This window comes from Macrobrachium rosenbergii, chromosome 30, assembly GCF_040412425.1.
Source record: "Macrobrachium rosenbergii isolate ZJJX-2024 chromosome 30, ASM4041242v1, whole genome shotgun sequence".
Taxonomy (NCBI): Eukaryota; Metazoa; Arthropoda; class Malacostraca; order Decapoda; family Palaemonidae; genus Macrobrachium; species Macrobrachium rosenbergii.
Window position 1 is genome coordinate 6,148,501 of NC_089770.1, and position 20,000 is coordinate 6,168,500.

The 20,000-nt window shown below is 34.7% G+C and overlaps 1 protein-coding gene across 1 annotated transcript in view; it reads left to right on the forward strand.

Annotated features, from left to right (window-relative positions):
* Positions 1 to 6,628, forward strand: part of LOC136854724 (myosin-10-like) — a 7,400-nt gene extending 772 nt beyond the window's left edge. The window contains exon 2 of the mRNA XM_067131311.1: positions 4,131 to 6,628. Within this exon, the coding sequence (XP_066987412.1) occupies positions 4,131 to 6,628 (2,498 nt within the window). The remainder of the gene's footprint in view (positions 1 to 4,130) is intronic.
* The last annotated feature ends 13,372 nt before the right edge of the window (positions 6,629 to 20,000 follow it).

Below are 20,000 nucleotides of genomic sequence, written 5' to 3' on the forward strand. Positions count from 1 at the left end.
TTCTTCCTATAATGTGATTTGGAAAAAAAAATAGAAAATAAAAAATAGAAAGAAAAAAAATAGAAAATAATCGCCGATTCCTTACTTACAGAAACGAAACGCCTCTCTGTGGAATTCCATATATTTGTGTTTTTAAAGCCCTGTGCATCAAATGGAAGCAGTGATATGCAAAGAGTACTTTTTGCCGTTATGATATTATGAACGATATATAAGTCAAACTATAAAATTAAATCTTCTTCTTCACATTACACGGAAGGAATGATGTCCATAGCAAACTCTACTAGGATACAGTACTGAGAATGCTTGGTCCAAACACTCGAAGTATTAAAGGCCATTTCAGGTCAAGCAGGACGACCAGAGGTCAGGGGAGGTCAGAAACAGTCGCCTGCTCCAGAATTGTTAGCGCGTAGCCTGCTTGATTGTTTGGCCAGAAAAGAAGCTGCGTTTCTCTTGCTAAAGCTTTGTTGGAGAGAGAGAGAGAGAGAGAGAGAGAGAGAGAGAGAGAGAGAGAGAGAGAGAGAGAGAGAGAGAGAGAGAGAGAGAGAGAGAGAGAGGCTATCATACCACTGTCCCTTAAATGCCAGCAAACACGCCCTGATGCTTTCCCTCGGAGGACAGTTTGCAATCCATGACCAACTGAAGATACGTCGACTTCGTCTTGTGGACTCTGCAAATAGATTCCTCCGAGATGGACGATTCTCCTTCCCCAGATCCACTCTGAGATTCTTTTATCACGAATCTTATTTATTCTTCTCTCTCTCTCTCTCTCTCTCTCTCTCTCTCTCTCTCTCTCTCGTCGTACTTGTTTGATGAAAGCCCTCCTCGATTTACAGCACTCATCATTGTTGATTGTAAACTTACGTTTATATTTATATCGGGATTAGGATCCGTTGCACTGTTAGAGGATCTAATACCCGTAATGGACTGATTATCTCTAGATAACGTGCGATGATATCCAATCCCAATTGATTGGTCAACTCAGATGTTTATCGAAGACTAATCATAATGTGATGACAGTCAGCCAGTTTCCTTATGATCCTGAGCTAAAAAGAAAAAGTATAAAACACGCCAAAGTTTCTTCGGCGCAATCCAGTTTTCTGTACAGCCGCTACATGGCCATCGAAAACGGATCTATCTTTTGGTGGTCTCGTTATAATGTTGCATGAGCTGCGGCTCATGAACTTTAACCACGGCACAGTGGTGTCCTATCCTTAGTAACGGTGCCAGAAGCACGATTATGGCTAAATTTAACCTTGAATAAAATAAAAACTACTGAGGCTAGAGGGCTGCAATTTGGTATGGTTGATGATTGGAGGGTGGATGATAAACATGCCAATTTGCAGCCCTGTAGCCTTGGTAGGTTTTATTTTATTTAAGATTAAAGTACGCCATAATCGTGCTTCTGGCAACGATACAGGACAGACCACCACCGGGCCGCGGTTGAAGTTTCATGGGCCGCGGCTCATACAGCATTATACCGAGACCACCGAAAGATAGATTTATTTTTGGTGGCCTTGATTATACGCTGTAGCGGCTATACGGAAAACTCGACCGCGCCGAAAGAAACTTCGGCGCATTTTTTACATGTTTTCTTCAGTCTTTTAGACTGACGAATTAATCCCCCGAAAGAGAATTTCATCATCATTCACCAAAACAAATTCCGAAACTTAATTATTCTCTTTCATCTGCGTCCGTCGACTGTTTCATTCCCCTCCGGCGCTTTATAATAGGTCAGTCGGGAGTTCCGCCCCCCCCTAACCCTTTTGTAAAGGGAGGTCATTTAACCTTATTGTAATATATTCTTTTCATGCTATTGGCCTCTGACCTAGTTTTTTTTCCGTAGAAAACATGACGGTAGAGGAATGATATGCAGTGTTATTTGTTCACATACATATATAAAATACAATGATATAGATATATACATATATGCATACATATATTATTATATATATATATATATATATATAAATACTATACATACATACATACATACATATATAAATATATATATACATACATACATACATACAAATATATATATATATATATATATATATATATATATATATGCAAATTCAGATTTCGTCGAATTCTATGGCTTTTGATTTTTGACCAACCTCTTATTAATCTGACAATATTTTCTGAACCTTCTACTTCTTCCAAAGTCAGCTGATGGACAAAAAAGCGAAGCTTAACTCTGTTCCATTTACTATAAACACAACACGACAGGTGTTCCGTCATTCGTCGTGACCTCTTCAAAGTGTATAATCTGGACATCTTAAAAATTTATAATCTGGACTTAGCGTCTTGTTGTTTTGTTACAGTGTACGGACGGATATGTACCTCCCAAAACAATAATAATACAATAAATCACTATAATATCAATAAGTACAAAATAAAATTTTTTATTTATTTACAATTATTAAAGTTACAATACAATAGATTTTATAATAAAAACATAATGTATATATATAGTATATATATACATACATACATGTATACATACATACATACATACATACATACATACATACATACATACATACACACACATACATATATATATATACATACATATATATATATATATATATATATATATATATATATATATATATATATATATATATATAAATAATACTTTCACAAATAACTTGATTATTTGACCCATTTACTCTTGCTAAACTCAAATGATATTACTGAAACAATATTGACATTTATTTCCAGAACTTGCTCAAAGAATTTGCCATATATAATTGTAAAACCCAAATGACAGTGTATTATTATTATTATTATTATTATATTATTATTATTATTATTATTATTATTATTATTATTATTATTATTAAAAAATCTACATTCATGTAGAATTTTAATGAAATAATTTTAAAATTAACCTGAAACTGAAATACAGATATTTTTAAATCTAATGCATTGAAATGAGATCCCCAAAAATACGAATATTAAAATGTACGGTTTGAAATATGCTATATATAGTAAATTCTTTTAGCAAGTTCTGAAAAATAAATTCATTACTCAATAAATAATTTGATTTGCAACATTATGTATGTATATATATATATAATAATATAATTTGATATATCAGCATATATATATGTATATATATATATATATATATATATATATATATATACATATATATATATATATATATATATATATATATATATATATATATATATATATATGTCGTAGACAATTTATTCATATTTTATTAAGATCATTAACTCAATAATATAATTTCTGTTTTGTAATTATCTAAGATACTTATACAGTATATGTATATGTATGTGTGTGTGTGTTTGTGTGTGTGTGTGTAGCAATAATAAAAACTATTATCATTATTATTACTATTATTAATGGACACCAGTGGGTCACATTTCTAAGCTTATATAGAATTTCATTATTTTATTATTATCATTATTGCAAGAATATTGGACTGGAAAATGTAAAACTTATGATTTCGTGGGAGGTGAAGAAGTGAAGAAGGAAAATTTCCGTTCCGAGCATTCCTCTGACGACCGGGTCTGGAGTCTCCCTCCTTCAGAAGGACTGATGCGGCCGCAGCAGCGGCTTGGAACCCAGCGCTGAAAAGTCTTCGTCGGATCTTCGTGAAGCTCCTACAGATCCTGAATCCTGAATAAGAAGAAGAAGAAGAAGCAGAAGAAGACAAAATCTTTCGGAGCCGAGCCTGGAATCGAAGGTGTTCCTCGCATCTTCAAGAAACGCCTCCGAATCCTGAATCCTGAAGAGGAAGAAGAACAACAACAACAAGACGAAATCTTTCGGAGCCGAGCCTGCAATCGAAGGCGTTCTTCGCATATTCATGAAGCTCCTCCAGATCCTGAATCGTGAGGAAGAAGAAGACAAAATCTTTCGGAGCCAAGCCTGTAATCGAAGGCGTTCTTCGCATCTTCAAGAAGCGCCTCCGGATCCTGGATCCTTCGCCTGGCAGTTTTAAAAACTAGACACAGAGAAAGCAAACGTATACGGTAATCTTGTCAATATGTTTGCACTATTTTATCTATCGTTTACAGTACTATTATTCGTTGGCGTTGATTTGTATGCCTCAATAATCGAGGACTGGATTAATCTCATTCGTTTTCAAGGAGTCAACAGTGGTTTACAAGTACTTGATACTTTTGCTGCTGCTGTTGATTCCCTTGAACCAGGAATTGGCCAAGAACCGAACAGCTTGTTGGCGCCAGACTCTGCCGTCGCCAAACCTAGTTTGGCCTTGTTGGCAGGCTTGGCGCTTGCTGTACTTTGGAAATGTAAATCGTATGGACTCAAATATCATGAACTGTCAGAATGTATGGAAAGTGAATTGCGTGATTGTGAGGAAGAAACTGAAAATCATATGAGTGCTAGTGAAAGTGATTTTGAATCGGATATGACCGACAGTGAAGATGATCTTGGACCGGATATGAGTGAAAGTGAGGATGATCTTGATATGGATATGAGCGATGATGACGATGATTCTGAAACGGATATGAGCTTAGTGTCCAGACTGGAAGATAGTCTGGAGCTGGAAGATAGTGAGGATTACCTGGACACAGAAATGAGCCAAGTATCTAGACTGGAAGATAGCCTAGAACTGGAAGATACTGAGAATGACCTGGAAACGGAGATCAGCACTGAGGAGGAAGGCGAGATAGAAGTATTGGACCAAGAAATCCAGCTTCCAAGACCACGGGACCAACCAGACGTCGAAATGCAGAAATTAAAAGAAGCACTGGAAAACAGCCAGGTTTATGGAAGTCAAATGGAACAGCTCTGGAAGGAAGCGATGGAGAAGACTGCGTGGCTTCAGAATCAGCTTCTGGACAAGGACATCTTGCTTGAAAAGACTGCACAAGAGGGAGCAGAAATGAAAAGTGAAATCGAGAACTTGTTCCTGCAAAAAGAACAAGCACTAACTGAAAAGCAGCGCTTAGAAGACGATTTGAAACTGGCTCATGACCGAGGAGAAAGGACAGAGAAGATAAATGAAGGACTGATGGAGAAAACAGCGTCTCTGCAGCAGGCGATGGCCGACAAAGAAAGAGAACTGGAAAGCGCTATACAGAACGGAACTATGCTAGGCCTCAAACTGAAGGAAACCGAAGCAATCAATCAAGTGCTCGCTTCGGAGAAAGAATATTTCGATAGGCTGATAGAAGAAAACAGGGACGCCCTAGCCAAAGAGGAGAGGAAAGCCGAAAGCCTCCAAGAATTACTCGCAAGGAAAGCTATAGAGTCTAAAAAGGACCAAGACAAACTACGGACTCTGGAGAGCCAAATGACGGACATTGAAGGCATCGTAGCAGAATTGGAAAGCCAAACGATGCAAGTCAAAGAGAACCAAGTTGCTCTCCAAGGAAAACTGGAGCTCGCCGAATCAGAAAACTCGACACTCAGGGAGGTGGCAGCTGACCTGCGAGACAGAAATCGTGAACTTGAGAAAAATCTGGCAAAGGAAACCCAGAAAAACTCAGTCCTAGAGGATCAAGTTCAGTTGTTAGAATCAGTTTTGCACCAAAAAGAAGATCGGTTGGTCTCGGCAGCAGAAATTCTGAATGCAGAAAGAGAGAAAACGGAGATCTTGCGTGCAGAACTACAAACGATGAAGAGCTGGGTATCACAATTAGGCGAAAAGGCAAGGAAAATTACGAATGATTTCGAGGAGGAGGTCCAGAAGAGGGACAACCAAATACGAGATTTATTAGACCTAGAAGAAAACCTCAAAGGCGAAAAGCTAGTTTTGGAGGACAAATTAGAAAATGCCGTGAACCTTCTGATGAACGAGAGGATGGAAAAAGAAAGAGAAAATTTACACTGGCACCAGAAGTTACAGGAAAAGGACCAAGAAGTGGACGCACTGAGGAAAGAAGAAGAGGGCCGTCGAGAACAAAGGAGGGAGATGGAGAGCAAACTGCGAAATCTGTCCAGGGAGAGAAACAGTCTGCTCAGAGAAGTCGAAAAACAGTCGATGGAATATCAACTTTTAATTGAAGAGAAGGAGAAAGAGAAGACTGAAATGAGAATGGACTATCAGGAGACTCTGAGCCAGAAAGACAGCGAAATTGAGAAGCTGCGACAAGGCGAGGAAGAACTGCTCCAACTTAGAAAACAATGTCAAAAGCTGAAAGAGAACTTGAAGACACAGGAGGAAGACATGATCACGGAACAAAGACGTCTGAGGGAGCGGCAAACAAGACTGGAAGAGGCTCTGAGGGACCAGGACAAATACATGTTAATGACGCTTCTCCATGGCACAGCTCAGAGGAACTTCCATCTGCAACAGATTGCACTGCAGCATGGAAATGAAATCCTGGACAGCAGTGAAAAGGAGAGGCAAGAAGAGGACCTATTCATGAGAAAGGAGAAACAACACGAGAAATACTGTGATACCCAGCGTGAGAGGACCAACTACAGCAACCAGTGGGAGGTCCTGACTCACACGTTGAAGGACATCGTTCACGGAGACGAGAGGACGCTGGAAGCGACTACAGGAGATTCTAACAACGAAAACCTGGCTGACAAGACTTGTCTTCAAAGCAACGAAGACGAGATGTGTAAGGTCGAGCCCCTAAGAGCCGAGACTCATGAGCAAAAGGAGGGGTAGGTGACCCGTGACACCCCCCAAAAAGGCCAACACGAATGAGTCACAGACTGACTCGACGACCATGGGGCTGAGCGCACATCTTCAGCAGCATGAGAGGGACCCCACGATTCCCCCACACCTTCCAACTCCCCCCAAAACCCCCCTAAATCCCCCCGAAGGTGTTCATGGTGGTTCCTCAAATGTTGCTTTGGGTGCGCGTTCAGCCCCACAGTCATCGGGCCATTCTGTGGACCCACTCGTGTTTGCCTTTTCGCCTCCGTCAGGAGGAGCTCGGCAACTGAGCCTGACTGACTGACTCCATTTTCCTGCTGTGGAGACAACAACATTTTAACCTAGCCACTGAGTTGGGCTGGCTTGCCCGCCAGCCCAACTCAGTGCCGGTCCCAAGCCCGGAAGAATAGGGAGGGTTGGAATCATCCGTAAAATGTCTGCCAACAACAATGAGAGAGAGAGAGAGAGAGAGAGAGAGAGAGAGAGAGAGAGAGATACTTTTTATATAAACTTTCTGAAATGCTAAAATGGAGTTGCTGTAGGACTGGGCCTAGGCCCTAGGGCCTACAGTACCATGCACCTAGCGTTTGCTTTCTATTCTTTGAAATTTATTTCATACATTTCTAAGAATAAATTCCAAAAAGAATAGAAGGCAAATTCTAGGTGCATGGCACTGTACACTAGGCCTAATACTACAATAACTCTGTCTACAGGTTAATTACAATATATATATATATATATATATATATATATATATATATATATATATATATATATATATATATATATATATATATATATATATAGTTATATATACACACACACACACACACATATATATATATATATACACACACACACATATATATATATATATATATATATATATATATATATATATATATATATATATGTATATATATATATATATATATATATATATATATATATATATATATATATATATATATATATATATATATCTTCTTCTTCTTCTTTTAACGTGCTTTTATTCCCATTTTTGTATGGGGTAAGCACGATGCCTTCTTTGAAGGACTTTTTGATTTGGCTTTGGGGTAGACCTGTGGTCTCGATCGGCTGCCCTGCCTGACATCGCTTAGACCCCGGATGCGTGATGTTTCATGTATCATACCCGACCCAACGTCCTTTCTTCCCAGCAGCGAGAAGTTATTGCGCGGGTATGGCGAGAGTTCGAGACGTGTGAGATGTTTGTTATGTTTTTAGAAGGTGTTGTAGTGGCTTTGTTTTGTGTGTGTATTTAGTCTGTAACATCCATTTGCTTTTAAGCAAACCTATCCGTTGATTACATATATAATCCCGGGATGTCTACACGGATAGCAAAGTGTCTGCCTCTTTGATCAGTCGGCTGCGGGTTTGAACCAGCGCCACAGATCTCTACAAGTCCGGTTGCTGCTGCTGTAACCAACTGAGCCATCGAGGCTCTATATATATATATATATATATATATATATATATATATATATATATATATATATATATATATATATATATATATATATATATATATATATATATATATATATATATATATAATGAATCATAATCACAACAGGTCAAGAAAGTCATATTTATTCAGTTGTAACGTTTCGAAGCCAACCACCAGGCATCATTTTCAAGCTACAAGTAATAATACTTAATTAGTACAATAAAATTAAGTGACAAATATTAAAATACACAATATAGGTTACATTAAAACAACCACAGTTAAAAATATGAATAAGGACCAACCGTTGAGTGTGGAGGTAGAGGAAGGTCTGACCAAAAACGTAAACAGTTCACGACAGATAAAGAGGTGTAGAGTGTCATGGGTGTTCAGTGAAGGGACCAGTTTTTTAATAATGAATCATTGTTTATTAAAAAAACTGGTCCCCTCACTGAACACCCGTGAAACGTCTCCACCTCTTTATCTCTTGTGAACTGTTTACGTTTTTGGTCAGTCCTTCCTCTGCCTCCAAGCTCAACGGTTGGTCCTTATTCATATTTTCAACTGTGGTTGTTTTAATGTAACTTATATTGTGCATTTTAATATTTGTCACCTAATTTCACTGTACTAATTGGGTATTATTACTTGTAGCTTGAAAATGATGCCTGGTGGTTGGCTTCGAAACGTTGCAACTGTATAAATATGACTTTCTTGACATGTTGGTGTGCTTTCCCTGCCTTCATTGTACTGCTGGGTCTCTTGAGAAACCTGCCTGTTGAATATATATATATATATATATATATATATATATATATATATATATATATATATATATATATATATATATATATACATACATACATACTCGATATATATATATATATATATATATATATATATATATATATATATATATATATATATATATATATATATATATATATATATATATATATATATAGTTCCGTCTCTTGATTCAATCAAACGGAAAGAGAGGTCAGGTACTTGATAGCTTCCAGACGCCGTTGCAATAACTAATATAAATTCTGAACGGTTCAACATTGCTCGCTTGCCAGGCAAATGTCATATTGCCCTACGCTGCACTCAGCAACTTTCCAATTATATCTCTCTTTTCACGGTTGGAGAATCGTCGTCATTAAGCTTTCGCAAATTATCGGAAACTAACCCTATTCCTTTTTTTATTATCCGTCTACCGATCGCTTTATTTTCCTTCATTGGGTTAATTGGTTGATGGTCGTTGTTCCTCCTATTCGTATGGGAAAGCAATAACGTAGAATCTAATCAATTTCACTTATGGTATTGGGCGTTCAGTCACTTTTTTTTTTATTTTGTCTTTATGCACTGCCAGTGGTGGTCAAAGAATTATCAAATGAAATGTTGATAGATTTTGATTTGGGTATTTTTTTTTTTTTTTTGTCAGAGAATTATCGAATGAAATGTTGACAGATTTTGATTTGGGTATTTTTTTTTTGTCAGAGAATTATGAAATGAAATGCTGACAGATTTTGATATGGGTATTTTTTTTGTCAAAGAATTACTAAATGAAATGTTGGTAGATTCTGATTTGGGTATTTATTTTTAGTCAAAGAATTATCAAGTGAAATGTTGACAGATTTTGATTTAGGTATTTTTTTGTCAAAGGATTAGCAAATGAAATGTTGACAGATTTTGATATGGTTATTTTTTTGTCAAAGATTTATCAAATGAAATTTTGAAAAATTCTGATTTGGATATTTTTTATTTGTCAAAGATTTATCAAATGAAATGTTGACAGATTTTTATTTGGGTACTTTTTCTTTTTTCAAAGAGATACCAAATGAAATGTTGACAGATTTTGATTTGGCTATATTTTTTTTCTATCTCAGGAAGTAAATAAAAGAGCGGAGACAATTTTTTTAAAAGGAAAAATCAGTCACTTGCTCATTCTTTTCCTTTTTATACACTGCCATTGGTGGCCAAAGAATCATGGAAAGAAACGTTGGTACTTAATGTGATTTGGGTACTTTTGTCTGTCCGCACTTTTTCTGTCCGCCCTCAGATCTTATACTGAGGGCAGAGGGCTGCAAATTGGTATGTTGGTCATCCACCCTCCAATCATCAAGCATACCAAATTGTAGCCCTCTAGCCTCAGTGGTTTTTATTTTACTTAATGTTAAATTTAGCCATAATCGTGCGTCTGGTCATCCACCCTCCAATCATCAAACATACCAAACTGCAGCCCTCTAGCCTCAGTGGTTTTTATTTTATTTAATGTTAAATTTAGCCATAATCGTGCGTCTGGCAGCGCTATAGGACATGCCACCACCGGGCCGTAGTTAAGGGCAGCGGCTCATACAGCGTTATACCGAGACCACCGAAAGATAGATCTATTTGCAGTGGCCTTGATTATACGCTGTACAGAAAACTCGATTGCGCCGAAGAAACTTCGGGGCATTTTCTACTTTTTTCTTTTATCTTGGGAAATAAATAAAAGATATTGCTTTTAACTAGTGAAGCCGACTTTTTTTTTTTTTCAAGGAAAAATCAGTTATTTGCTCATTCACTTTTTTTTATACACTGCTATTGGTGGTAAAAAGAATTATGAAAAGAAACGTCGATAATTCTTTTTTGTGATTTGGGTACCTTTCTTCTCATCTTGGGAAGTAAATAAAGGAAATTGGTTTGACTAGCAAAGCCGACTTTTTTTTTAAAGGAAAAAAAAAACAATTGTTCGCTCATAATTTTTTTTTTGATACACTGCCAGTGGTGATCGAAGAATTATGAAAAGATTAATTGTTCATTGATTTTGGTATTTTGAGTGGCGGTGGGAGGGAGTGAAGTAAAAAAAAATGTTATTTTTAAAATTGGAAACTGATTTTTCTTTACATGGAAAGATAACTTATTTGCATACCAAGTAATGGGAAATATTATCTTCTAACATAAAAAGGAAACTTTTAAGTTCTTGTGCAAAGTTTCTTGGGCCTCCGCCAAAAGCAGATGAATGGGGAGTGATAGAAAGCTCTAGGAAAAAGGAATTAAAATCTGAAATTCTCCATTTTGAATACTACCAGAAATGTTGGGACGCTACAAAAATATGTAAAATCTAAAATGCAAAATTTTTCATTCTATAAATAAACTTGAATTCAACACGGATACGTTTAATAAAATTAAAAGGAATTATGAGGATTACATATTATATAATTATATATATATATTATATATATATATAATATATATATATATATATATATATATATATATATATATATATATATATATATATATATATATACACAATTGTTCTGTGCATTAGTAGAATTACTAAAAAGGACCTCATGAGGTCCTTTTAATATATATATATATATATATATATATATATATATATATATATATATGAATGAGCAATTTATCACATCACCGTGACATAGACAGCATTGAACTACAAACGTCCTTTCATATCCAATTCGCTCTACCTCGGAAATAATATATTTTCATATATGTTACCTGAGTTCTTGTCTTCCGTGGTTCGAAACCCACGAGACGACGAACTTATTATCAACAAAAAAATTCCCCTTCGGTTAACATATACGAAAATATATTATTTCCGAGGTAGAGCGAATCGGATATTAAAAGGAGTCAGCTTATATATATATATATATATATATATATATATATATATATATATATATATATATATATATATATATATATATATATATATATATATACATACATACATATAAACAGAACCTTCAGCCCTAATCCCGTTCATCTGCTACACAAATAAAACGCACGGGCATTAATGGCCCTTCGCTTGGGAGAGCTGTTATTTCAATGAGGTGATCTGGGCCGGATTTCATACGTCACGATCTTGACAAGATAACTGACTTGCCCTTCGCAGGGATAAACAGTTATGAAGAGTTTGTGTTGCGAAATCACACGCGGAGATCGACGGAGATAAATCTGTAAAATGTCAATCTTTAAATATATCATTTTTCATCGGAGTTACTTTTACACGGGTGCTGTGAGGAAGAGTTTGTGTGTCAGGTATGAATTCATTGTGGTTCCGTTATTTTCGGGAGCGTTTGTATGTGACATTTGAGTGAGATGTGTGTTAAGGAGAAAGTGAAAAGGGGTAGAACTCCTGTATTAAGTGTTGTTTTGAATAGAGGTGTATGGTAAAGAAAACGTATATGAAACCATTCACATTTCCGCAAAATAAAATTGGAAAAAATCCTAAGAAATTCATATGATTAAAAGTCGATATATTTATGCCTTTTGAATGATTACCTATTGATTATAATTTTCATGATGTCAATATCTTAATATCCTAATGTCAAGAACATTCAATGAGGTTTAAATATAGTTCGTCGCATTAAAAATAATTTCTTTTACTTAGTTTTACAATTTTCCTTGATGAAATCACTACTTTGTCTACTTTTTTGCCCATAGGTATTTTGGTAAAATTGTGCCCACTGTGTTATACTCTATAACTCCCACCAAAATAAAAACTGTTCAATGAGATAAGTTTCATATCCTTGGTAGGTACCTCATAATTTCTGTCTTTGTTTATCATTCTATGAAAGAGAAAATATTTGCAATCTAGGGTAGTTTTATTTAGGAAGAATACCCCGTAACAGCTACCAAGTAACGACGCTGGTAGCTGAAATATTTTACAGAGTAACGACGCTGGTACCTAAAATATTTGACAGAGCAACGATGCTGGAATATGGCGTTCAACTTCCGTAGAGTGTTTACTCCTCATAAGGAGGAGAATGAAAAGTCTACGGAAGTTGATCGCCGTATTTCAGTCACCAGCGTTTTTACTCTAACTGTTGTGTATTCTTCCTTAATAAACTAAACCAGTGTGCAACTATTTTCATCTCCAAAGAATAACGAACATCTGCAGAATGTAGTAACCCGGAAAAAGCAATTATTAGAAAGGCAGAGAAAATTATATATAAAGTGAATGCTGATGCAATATCACTTGAACACTACATTGCTCAAAAGAGTTTTCTACCTGCAATAATAATAATAATAATAATAATAATAATAATAATAATAATAATAATAATGGAGAATGGAGAATTACACAGTTATGTATGGGTACAAATATATTTAAAATTGAATATATTCATACCCATACATAACTGTGGATTTGTTTCTCCCTCTCAAGATTCATGCTACTAGGAGTATTTTTAAATAATAATAATAATAATAACTTTTTATCTCTCTCTCTCTCACTCTCATAATAATAATCTCTCTCTCTCTCTCTCTCTCTCTCTCTCTCTCTCTCTCTCTCTCTCTCTCTCTCTCTGTCTTTTAACATTAACTTATCTTTCACAACCAAGCAAGGAATGGAAATCGTTCCCAGTGTACAGTTATAAATAGCTGACGTTCCGAGTACACTTCAAAGATACATTTGACCTCCGACTACGACAGTAGCACCGTGGCTTCACACACAGTTTCATACTACAAAGACACTGAGACATAAGGTCGACTGTCATATTGAAACGTGTGGCAAAATGGAATCTAAGGTAATGAGAGCACACAACAGGTACATTACTGATTAGAGGGAGATGTTATTTTCCTCTCAAATTGTCATATAATTTTGAAATGGAATGTGTGAAATTGTGAAATACTCATTGTATTATATATATATATATAGAGAGACATATATATATATATATAGCCATATATAAATATATATATATATATATATATATATATATATATATATATATATATATAAATATATATATATATATATATATATATATATATATATATATATATAATACCTTCCTTCTACACTTACACTTATACCAGATCATTTATAATTCCATACAACAAGAATATAATACAGAATGTTGCTTTCTGTAGTAGTAAATATATTCTTTAATAATTATCATACTGCTGCTACTCTCTCGTAAAATGCTGGAACTATGAAGTGAGACGGTATGACATGCATGATAAATGCGTGTGACATTATATCAGAATGCATACCTGCAACTATGACTCTAGCAATGCATGATGTGACGGAAAATACAATGATTATGAAAGTCATGCGAAGCATCTGATAGAAAATATCTAAACCGCAAATCAAGAGTATTTTATTTTGCTAATTTAGATACAGAGGGATTACTGTGAGTGAGTGGGGAGAATGTAACGCAATGAAGAATCTATATTTCTGTTTATTGTTTTTGTAATGCGGATATAATGCAACAATTTAGTCCTGAATTTAATCGTGAAATTAAAAAAAAAATACGCGAAAATATACTTGAAATCTGCAGTTGGAAGTTTATGAGACGCGATTTATTGAAAGTATGATTCCAATGTTACTTTTTTATCACTATCAAAATATTAGGGTCAATTTCGTTTTGAGTATCATTTCATTATGCGTTAGTTTTCTCATTTTTATTCACCTGTGATGCTAACAAGAAACAAAATGCAATGAAATGATTGGACTTCCTTCAGTCAGCGAACAAACTTCGAGGTTTAAATGTGGCATGAAGTGAATTTTTTAAAAAAGCGGATATTAATGGAAGAATATTACGTACATTTGCTTATATATCAAACTTCCACTGTTTTGAAGTATATGATTTTGTTACTTTTTCATCTTTGTCCTTTGTATTTGGGGAAGCATCGTGTGTCCTATTTTCATTTAATACAGCAGTTTTCAAACCAATAACCATTCATGAAAATTATAATAATGTGTCCTAATCATATTCAACGCAGCAGCTTGCAAACCATTAACCATCCATGAAAATTTTAAAACCAAAACTTCTTCGCAACCATAAACAGTAAGTTAGTACAACCGCTGCCAACGAGTCAAAAAGTTACATTATCGTGCTCTGGCAACCCGCTAGTCGACAGTGCCTTGACAGTATGTTGCCAGGGTACGATAATGAAACCTTCCGAGCACGCTGGCTGCAGCCAAGTTTCAACGGTAACTGTTTGGTCACAAGATACGAGACTAATATTAGTATATATCCATTTCCTCTATAGCTTAGGAAGTTCTCGGTTCATTTCTCCTCGCCTGAAAGCTTCTCAAAACAAAGCATAAAAGATAATCTTCGGTTCAGAGGGGTCCGGAAATTTCCAATTTACTTCTTTGGGCTCACTGGGCGGCAGGGACAATTTTTCAATTTGAGGAGCCAATCCCAAACGCCCTATTGGTTTTTAAAAATCGCAAGACGGGGCGGCGCTGATGTTTTTCCTGATAGTCCGGGCTGAGCGTGTGAAAGGATTGGGAAATATTACCCGGGAGAGAAAATGTATAAGAGAGAGAGAGAGAGAGAGAGAGAGAGAGAGAGAAATCTTAGTCAGTTTGGAAGCATTCACAAAAAAAACGCTTCTTCAGCCAGCAGATTTTTAAGTATTTTTGATTCGTTGTACTGTCTCTCTCTCTCTCTCTCTCTCTCTCTCTCTCTCTCTCTCTCTATATATATATATATATATATATATATATATATATATATATATACATACATATATATATATACATAATATATATATATATATATATATATATATATATATATATATATATATATATATGTATATATATATATTTATATATATATATATTATATATATATATATATATATATATATATATTATATATAAATAATATATATATATATACATATACATATATATAATATACACATATTATGATATAATACATTCACAAAATAAAGGAAAAAGTTTAAAAACAAAAACATCACTTTTGGCAGCTTAGAGGGACATTTATCTCTATCTGATACGTAATTCTTTTTATAACCTTGTATAAAATTGTTATGAATGTTTTTACATCAGAATGTCAGCTATAATTCTTTCTGAATTGTCATTTTCATCAGCAATCATGAATTGTTTTACCGAAAGTCTTTCACACAGATATAAGATATAGTGTTAATGCTGATTAAATGCTTATTATTAATATTATTATTATAATCATTATTATTATTATTAGTTTGTGACGCCAGTTTTAATAGCCACAAATCAACAAATCAATCTATTATTATTATTATTATTATTATTTTTATTAGTTTTAATAGCTATTAAATCAATAAATAAATTATTAATTATTATTATTTTGTAACGCCAGTTTTGATAATACATTTCAAATCAATAAATCAATCAATTAATTTTATTTATTATTATTATTATTATTATTATATTATTATTATTATTATTATTTTGTGACGCCAGTTTTAATAGCATACAAATCAATTAAATCAATCAATTAATTATTATTATTATTATTATTAATTTTTGACGCCAGTTTTAATAGCCAGAAATCAACACATCAATTAATTATTATTATTATTATTATTATTATTATTATTATTATTATTATTATTATTACATATTATTATTATTCCTTCGCTTGCCGGCAACTCCATAAGAGATATTTCAATAGCAAGCATTATTCTTCTTGCTCACTATAATCATAAATATTCAGCTGGGATGGGAAACTGTCCCACATATCATGCGGCCATTTTTCGATGAAACTCGTAAAGCAGTCCACTGTCAATTTCGGATACTCCATTGAAGTTGCTCAGTACTGTAATAGCTTTAAGGGATATTTTGGAACAAAAGTAAAATAATACCATAGAACACTACGATTTCGGCGTTTGTTGTGTGTCTTGATAATCATCATAACTACACCTTTTGTTTTTGTGTCATTATTTAAAAAAAATAGAAAGGTACTTCGTTCCAGTGATTGCTTGTAGCGATAATCAGAATGAATATACTTTGCGTGTATAATCATTAACAAGTAAAAAATGCGCCGAAGTTTCTTCGGCGCAATCGAGTTTTCCGTACGGCCGCTACAGCGTATAATCAAGGCCACCGAAAATAGATCTATCTTTCGGTAGTCTCGGTATAATGCTGTTGAGCCGCGGCCCATGAAACTTTAATCGCGACCCAGTGGTGGGATATCTTATATCGTTGCCAGAAGCACGATTATGGCTAACTTTAACCTTAAATAAAATAAAAACTACTGGGGCAAGAGGGCTGCAATTTGGTATGTTAAATGATTGGAGGGTGGATGATCAACATACCAATTTGCAGCCCTCTAGCCTCAGTGGTTTATAAGATGCGAGGGCGGACAGAAAAAGTGTGGACAGAAAAAAGTGCGGACAGAATAAAGTGTGACAGGTTAGTTAGATGGATGTTATCTCTCTCAACGAATAATTTTTTTCAAGTGTTGATTTAATAATTAGCCGTAGTTTAATAAGCTTAAAATATAAACGGATTAACAAAATAGCGCCATACTCATGTCGAAATTATTTTCACTCATCAACATAATCTTTTTTCCAGGTCGAATGTATGTCTATAAAATCGAGTACTAAACATCATCATTAATTTTTTATAGTAGGACCGTGATACAAGGCAAGTCACATACTTGAAGCTCTCGTTCCAAAATGATTTTGTTCTATTTTATATTCCACCCTGATTAGCCCTCGTAGTCCTCAACCTTCATTGTATTTTAACCCTGAAATAAAATTTTCCACGGACAAAGCGACGCCCAAAGCTTCGCCTATAATAAACTATCCGGCCATCCTTTGATGGTCCGCGAGGCTTTTAATTAAGACATGTTTGTATTTCATCTACAGCGGGACACAATGACTCGATATTTTGCGTGCGTCGGATCTGGCCAAGAAAAACTTTGAATTTTTACCGGGTTGGATATAAATTTGTGTAAAGTGGAAATTTGAAATAATTTAAGTATTAAGTATCCTGTTTCTATATTGCATTTAGTAGCTTAAGGATTAGAGAGAGAAATATTATGGCTGTAAAATACCTAGATGGTAAACTCTATCATTTTTAAATCTGTTTTGTTGTATGACAATTAAGAATGTCTGCGTTTGTGAAATTTGCACAGATTCAGAAATGCACATAATAAATGTATAGATTATTATATAATATATATATATATATATATATATATATATGTATATATATAAATGTATATATATAAAACACACATATATATATATATATATATTGTATGTAATATATATATATATATATATATATATATATATATATATATATATATATATATATATATATATATATATATATATATATACTGTATATATATATATACATATATAAATAATCAGTTTTGGTTCTTTTTGCGTCTGCGTTATTTTTCCATATTTTGAAACGTACATCAACTCATTTTTGTGACATTTCTTTTCACAAACCACTTCCCACCCCACTCCACCCCTACCCTTCGCACCCGGGTCCATCCAAACCGTCCCCCCACCCCCCCCCCCCGCCCCGCCTCACCACCTTCCCACCCCTGCCAATCCAATTCCAACGCCCCGCCCCCGCCCCCGCCCCAGCATCACTCCGTTTTTCTACTACTGACCAACTCTTTGTTAAAAACTCACGCCGGGGCCATAACGGCTCTGGATCCTGTTACTGCGCTTTTATTGACTGGCAAAAGTGACTTTTGTAAATATTTCTAAATTGCCCGAACTTTTGTCCGCCCCCCACCCCCCCCCAACATTTTTATTTCTCTGCGGAAAGTCATGACTTTTTATCTCTCTCTCTCTCTCTCTCTCTCTCTCTCTCTCTCTTCTACCGTCATGGAAACTTAGAATTGCAAACGGTAATTCACATTCCCGGTATGATGAAACCCACCTTCTCTCTCTCTCTCTCTCTCTCTCTCTCTCTCTCTCTCTCTCTCTCTCTCTCTCTCTCTCTCTCTGTTTACAGCCAGTTGTTTTATGGCAAAGCGAACGGTTTTAAGTATCTCGTTCTTTCGGCATGGAGCCAAATTGATTTTAAAGGTAAATTCTAAATTCCCGGTATAAATGAATCCCCGACTTCTCTCTATCTCTAAAATACTGCTCTCTTAGTGGGCTTACTGGCTTTGTAAAATTTATTGGGTTATTTATGGCAAATTCATTTTTTATGTTCTCTTTCTCCCCCTTTTTACAGTTTAAATCAAATGTTTACATTTTTGTTTCTTTGGAAACAGCAACAGATTTTAAATATTCGTTAACTATCTCTTTAGACCTTCATGCAAATTGATTTTTGGGAACTAAATGACTCTTTATAAATGTAAAATATCTCTTATAGTGACTTTTGTACTGTATCTTTGAAAAAGCTGATGACTGTTTAAATGTGCTTTGTAAAAATCTCTTTTAGTGACCGTTTATTTGTTTGGAAGATGTTACTCTTTAAATGTGTGAAACTATTACTCTTAAATCATGACCTTTATATTACTGCGTCTTGGAAAGCTGATGATTGTTTAAATGTGTGTAACTATCTCTTTTAGTGACCTTCATGTTACTGTGGTCTTGGGAACTGATGACTCTTTAAATGTGTGTGTAGCTATCTCTTTTAGTGACCTTTATATTACTGTGGTCTTTGGAAGCTGATGACTGTTTAAATGTGTGTGTAACTATCTCTTTTAGTGACCTTTATATTACTGTGGTCTTTGGAAGCTGATGACTCTTTAAATGTGTGTGTAACTATCTCTTTTAGTGACCTTTATATTACTGTGGTCTTGGGAACTGATGACTCTTTAAATGTGTGTGTAAGCTATCTCTTTTAGTGACCTTTATATTACTGTGGTCTTTGGAAGCTGATGACTCTTTAAATGTGTGTGTAACTATCTCTTTTAGTGACCTTTATATTATAGTGGTCTTTGGAAGCTGATGACTCTTTAAATGTGTGTGTAGCTATCTCTTTTAGTGACCTTTATATTACTGTGGTCTTTGGAAGCTGACTGTTTAAATGTGTGTGTAACTATCTCTTTTAGTGACCTTTACATTACTGTGGTCTTTGGGAACTGATTACTCTTTAAATGTGTGTAACTATCTCTTTTAGTGACCTTTATATTACTGTGTCTTTGGAAGCTGATGGCTCTTTAAATGTGTGTGTAACTA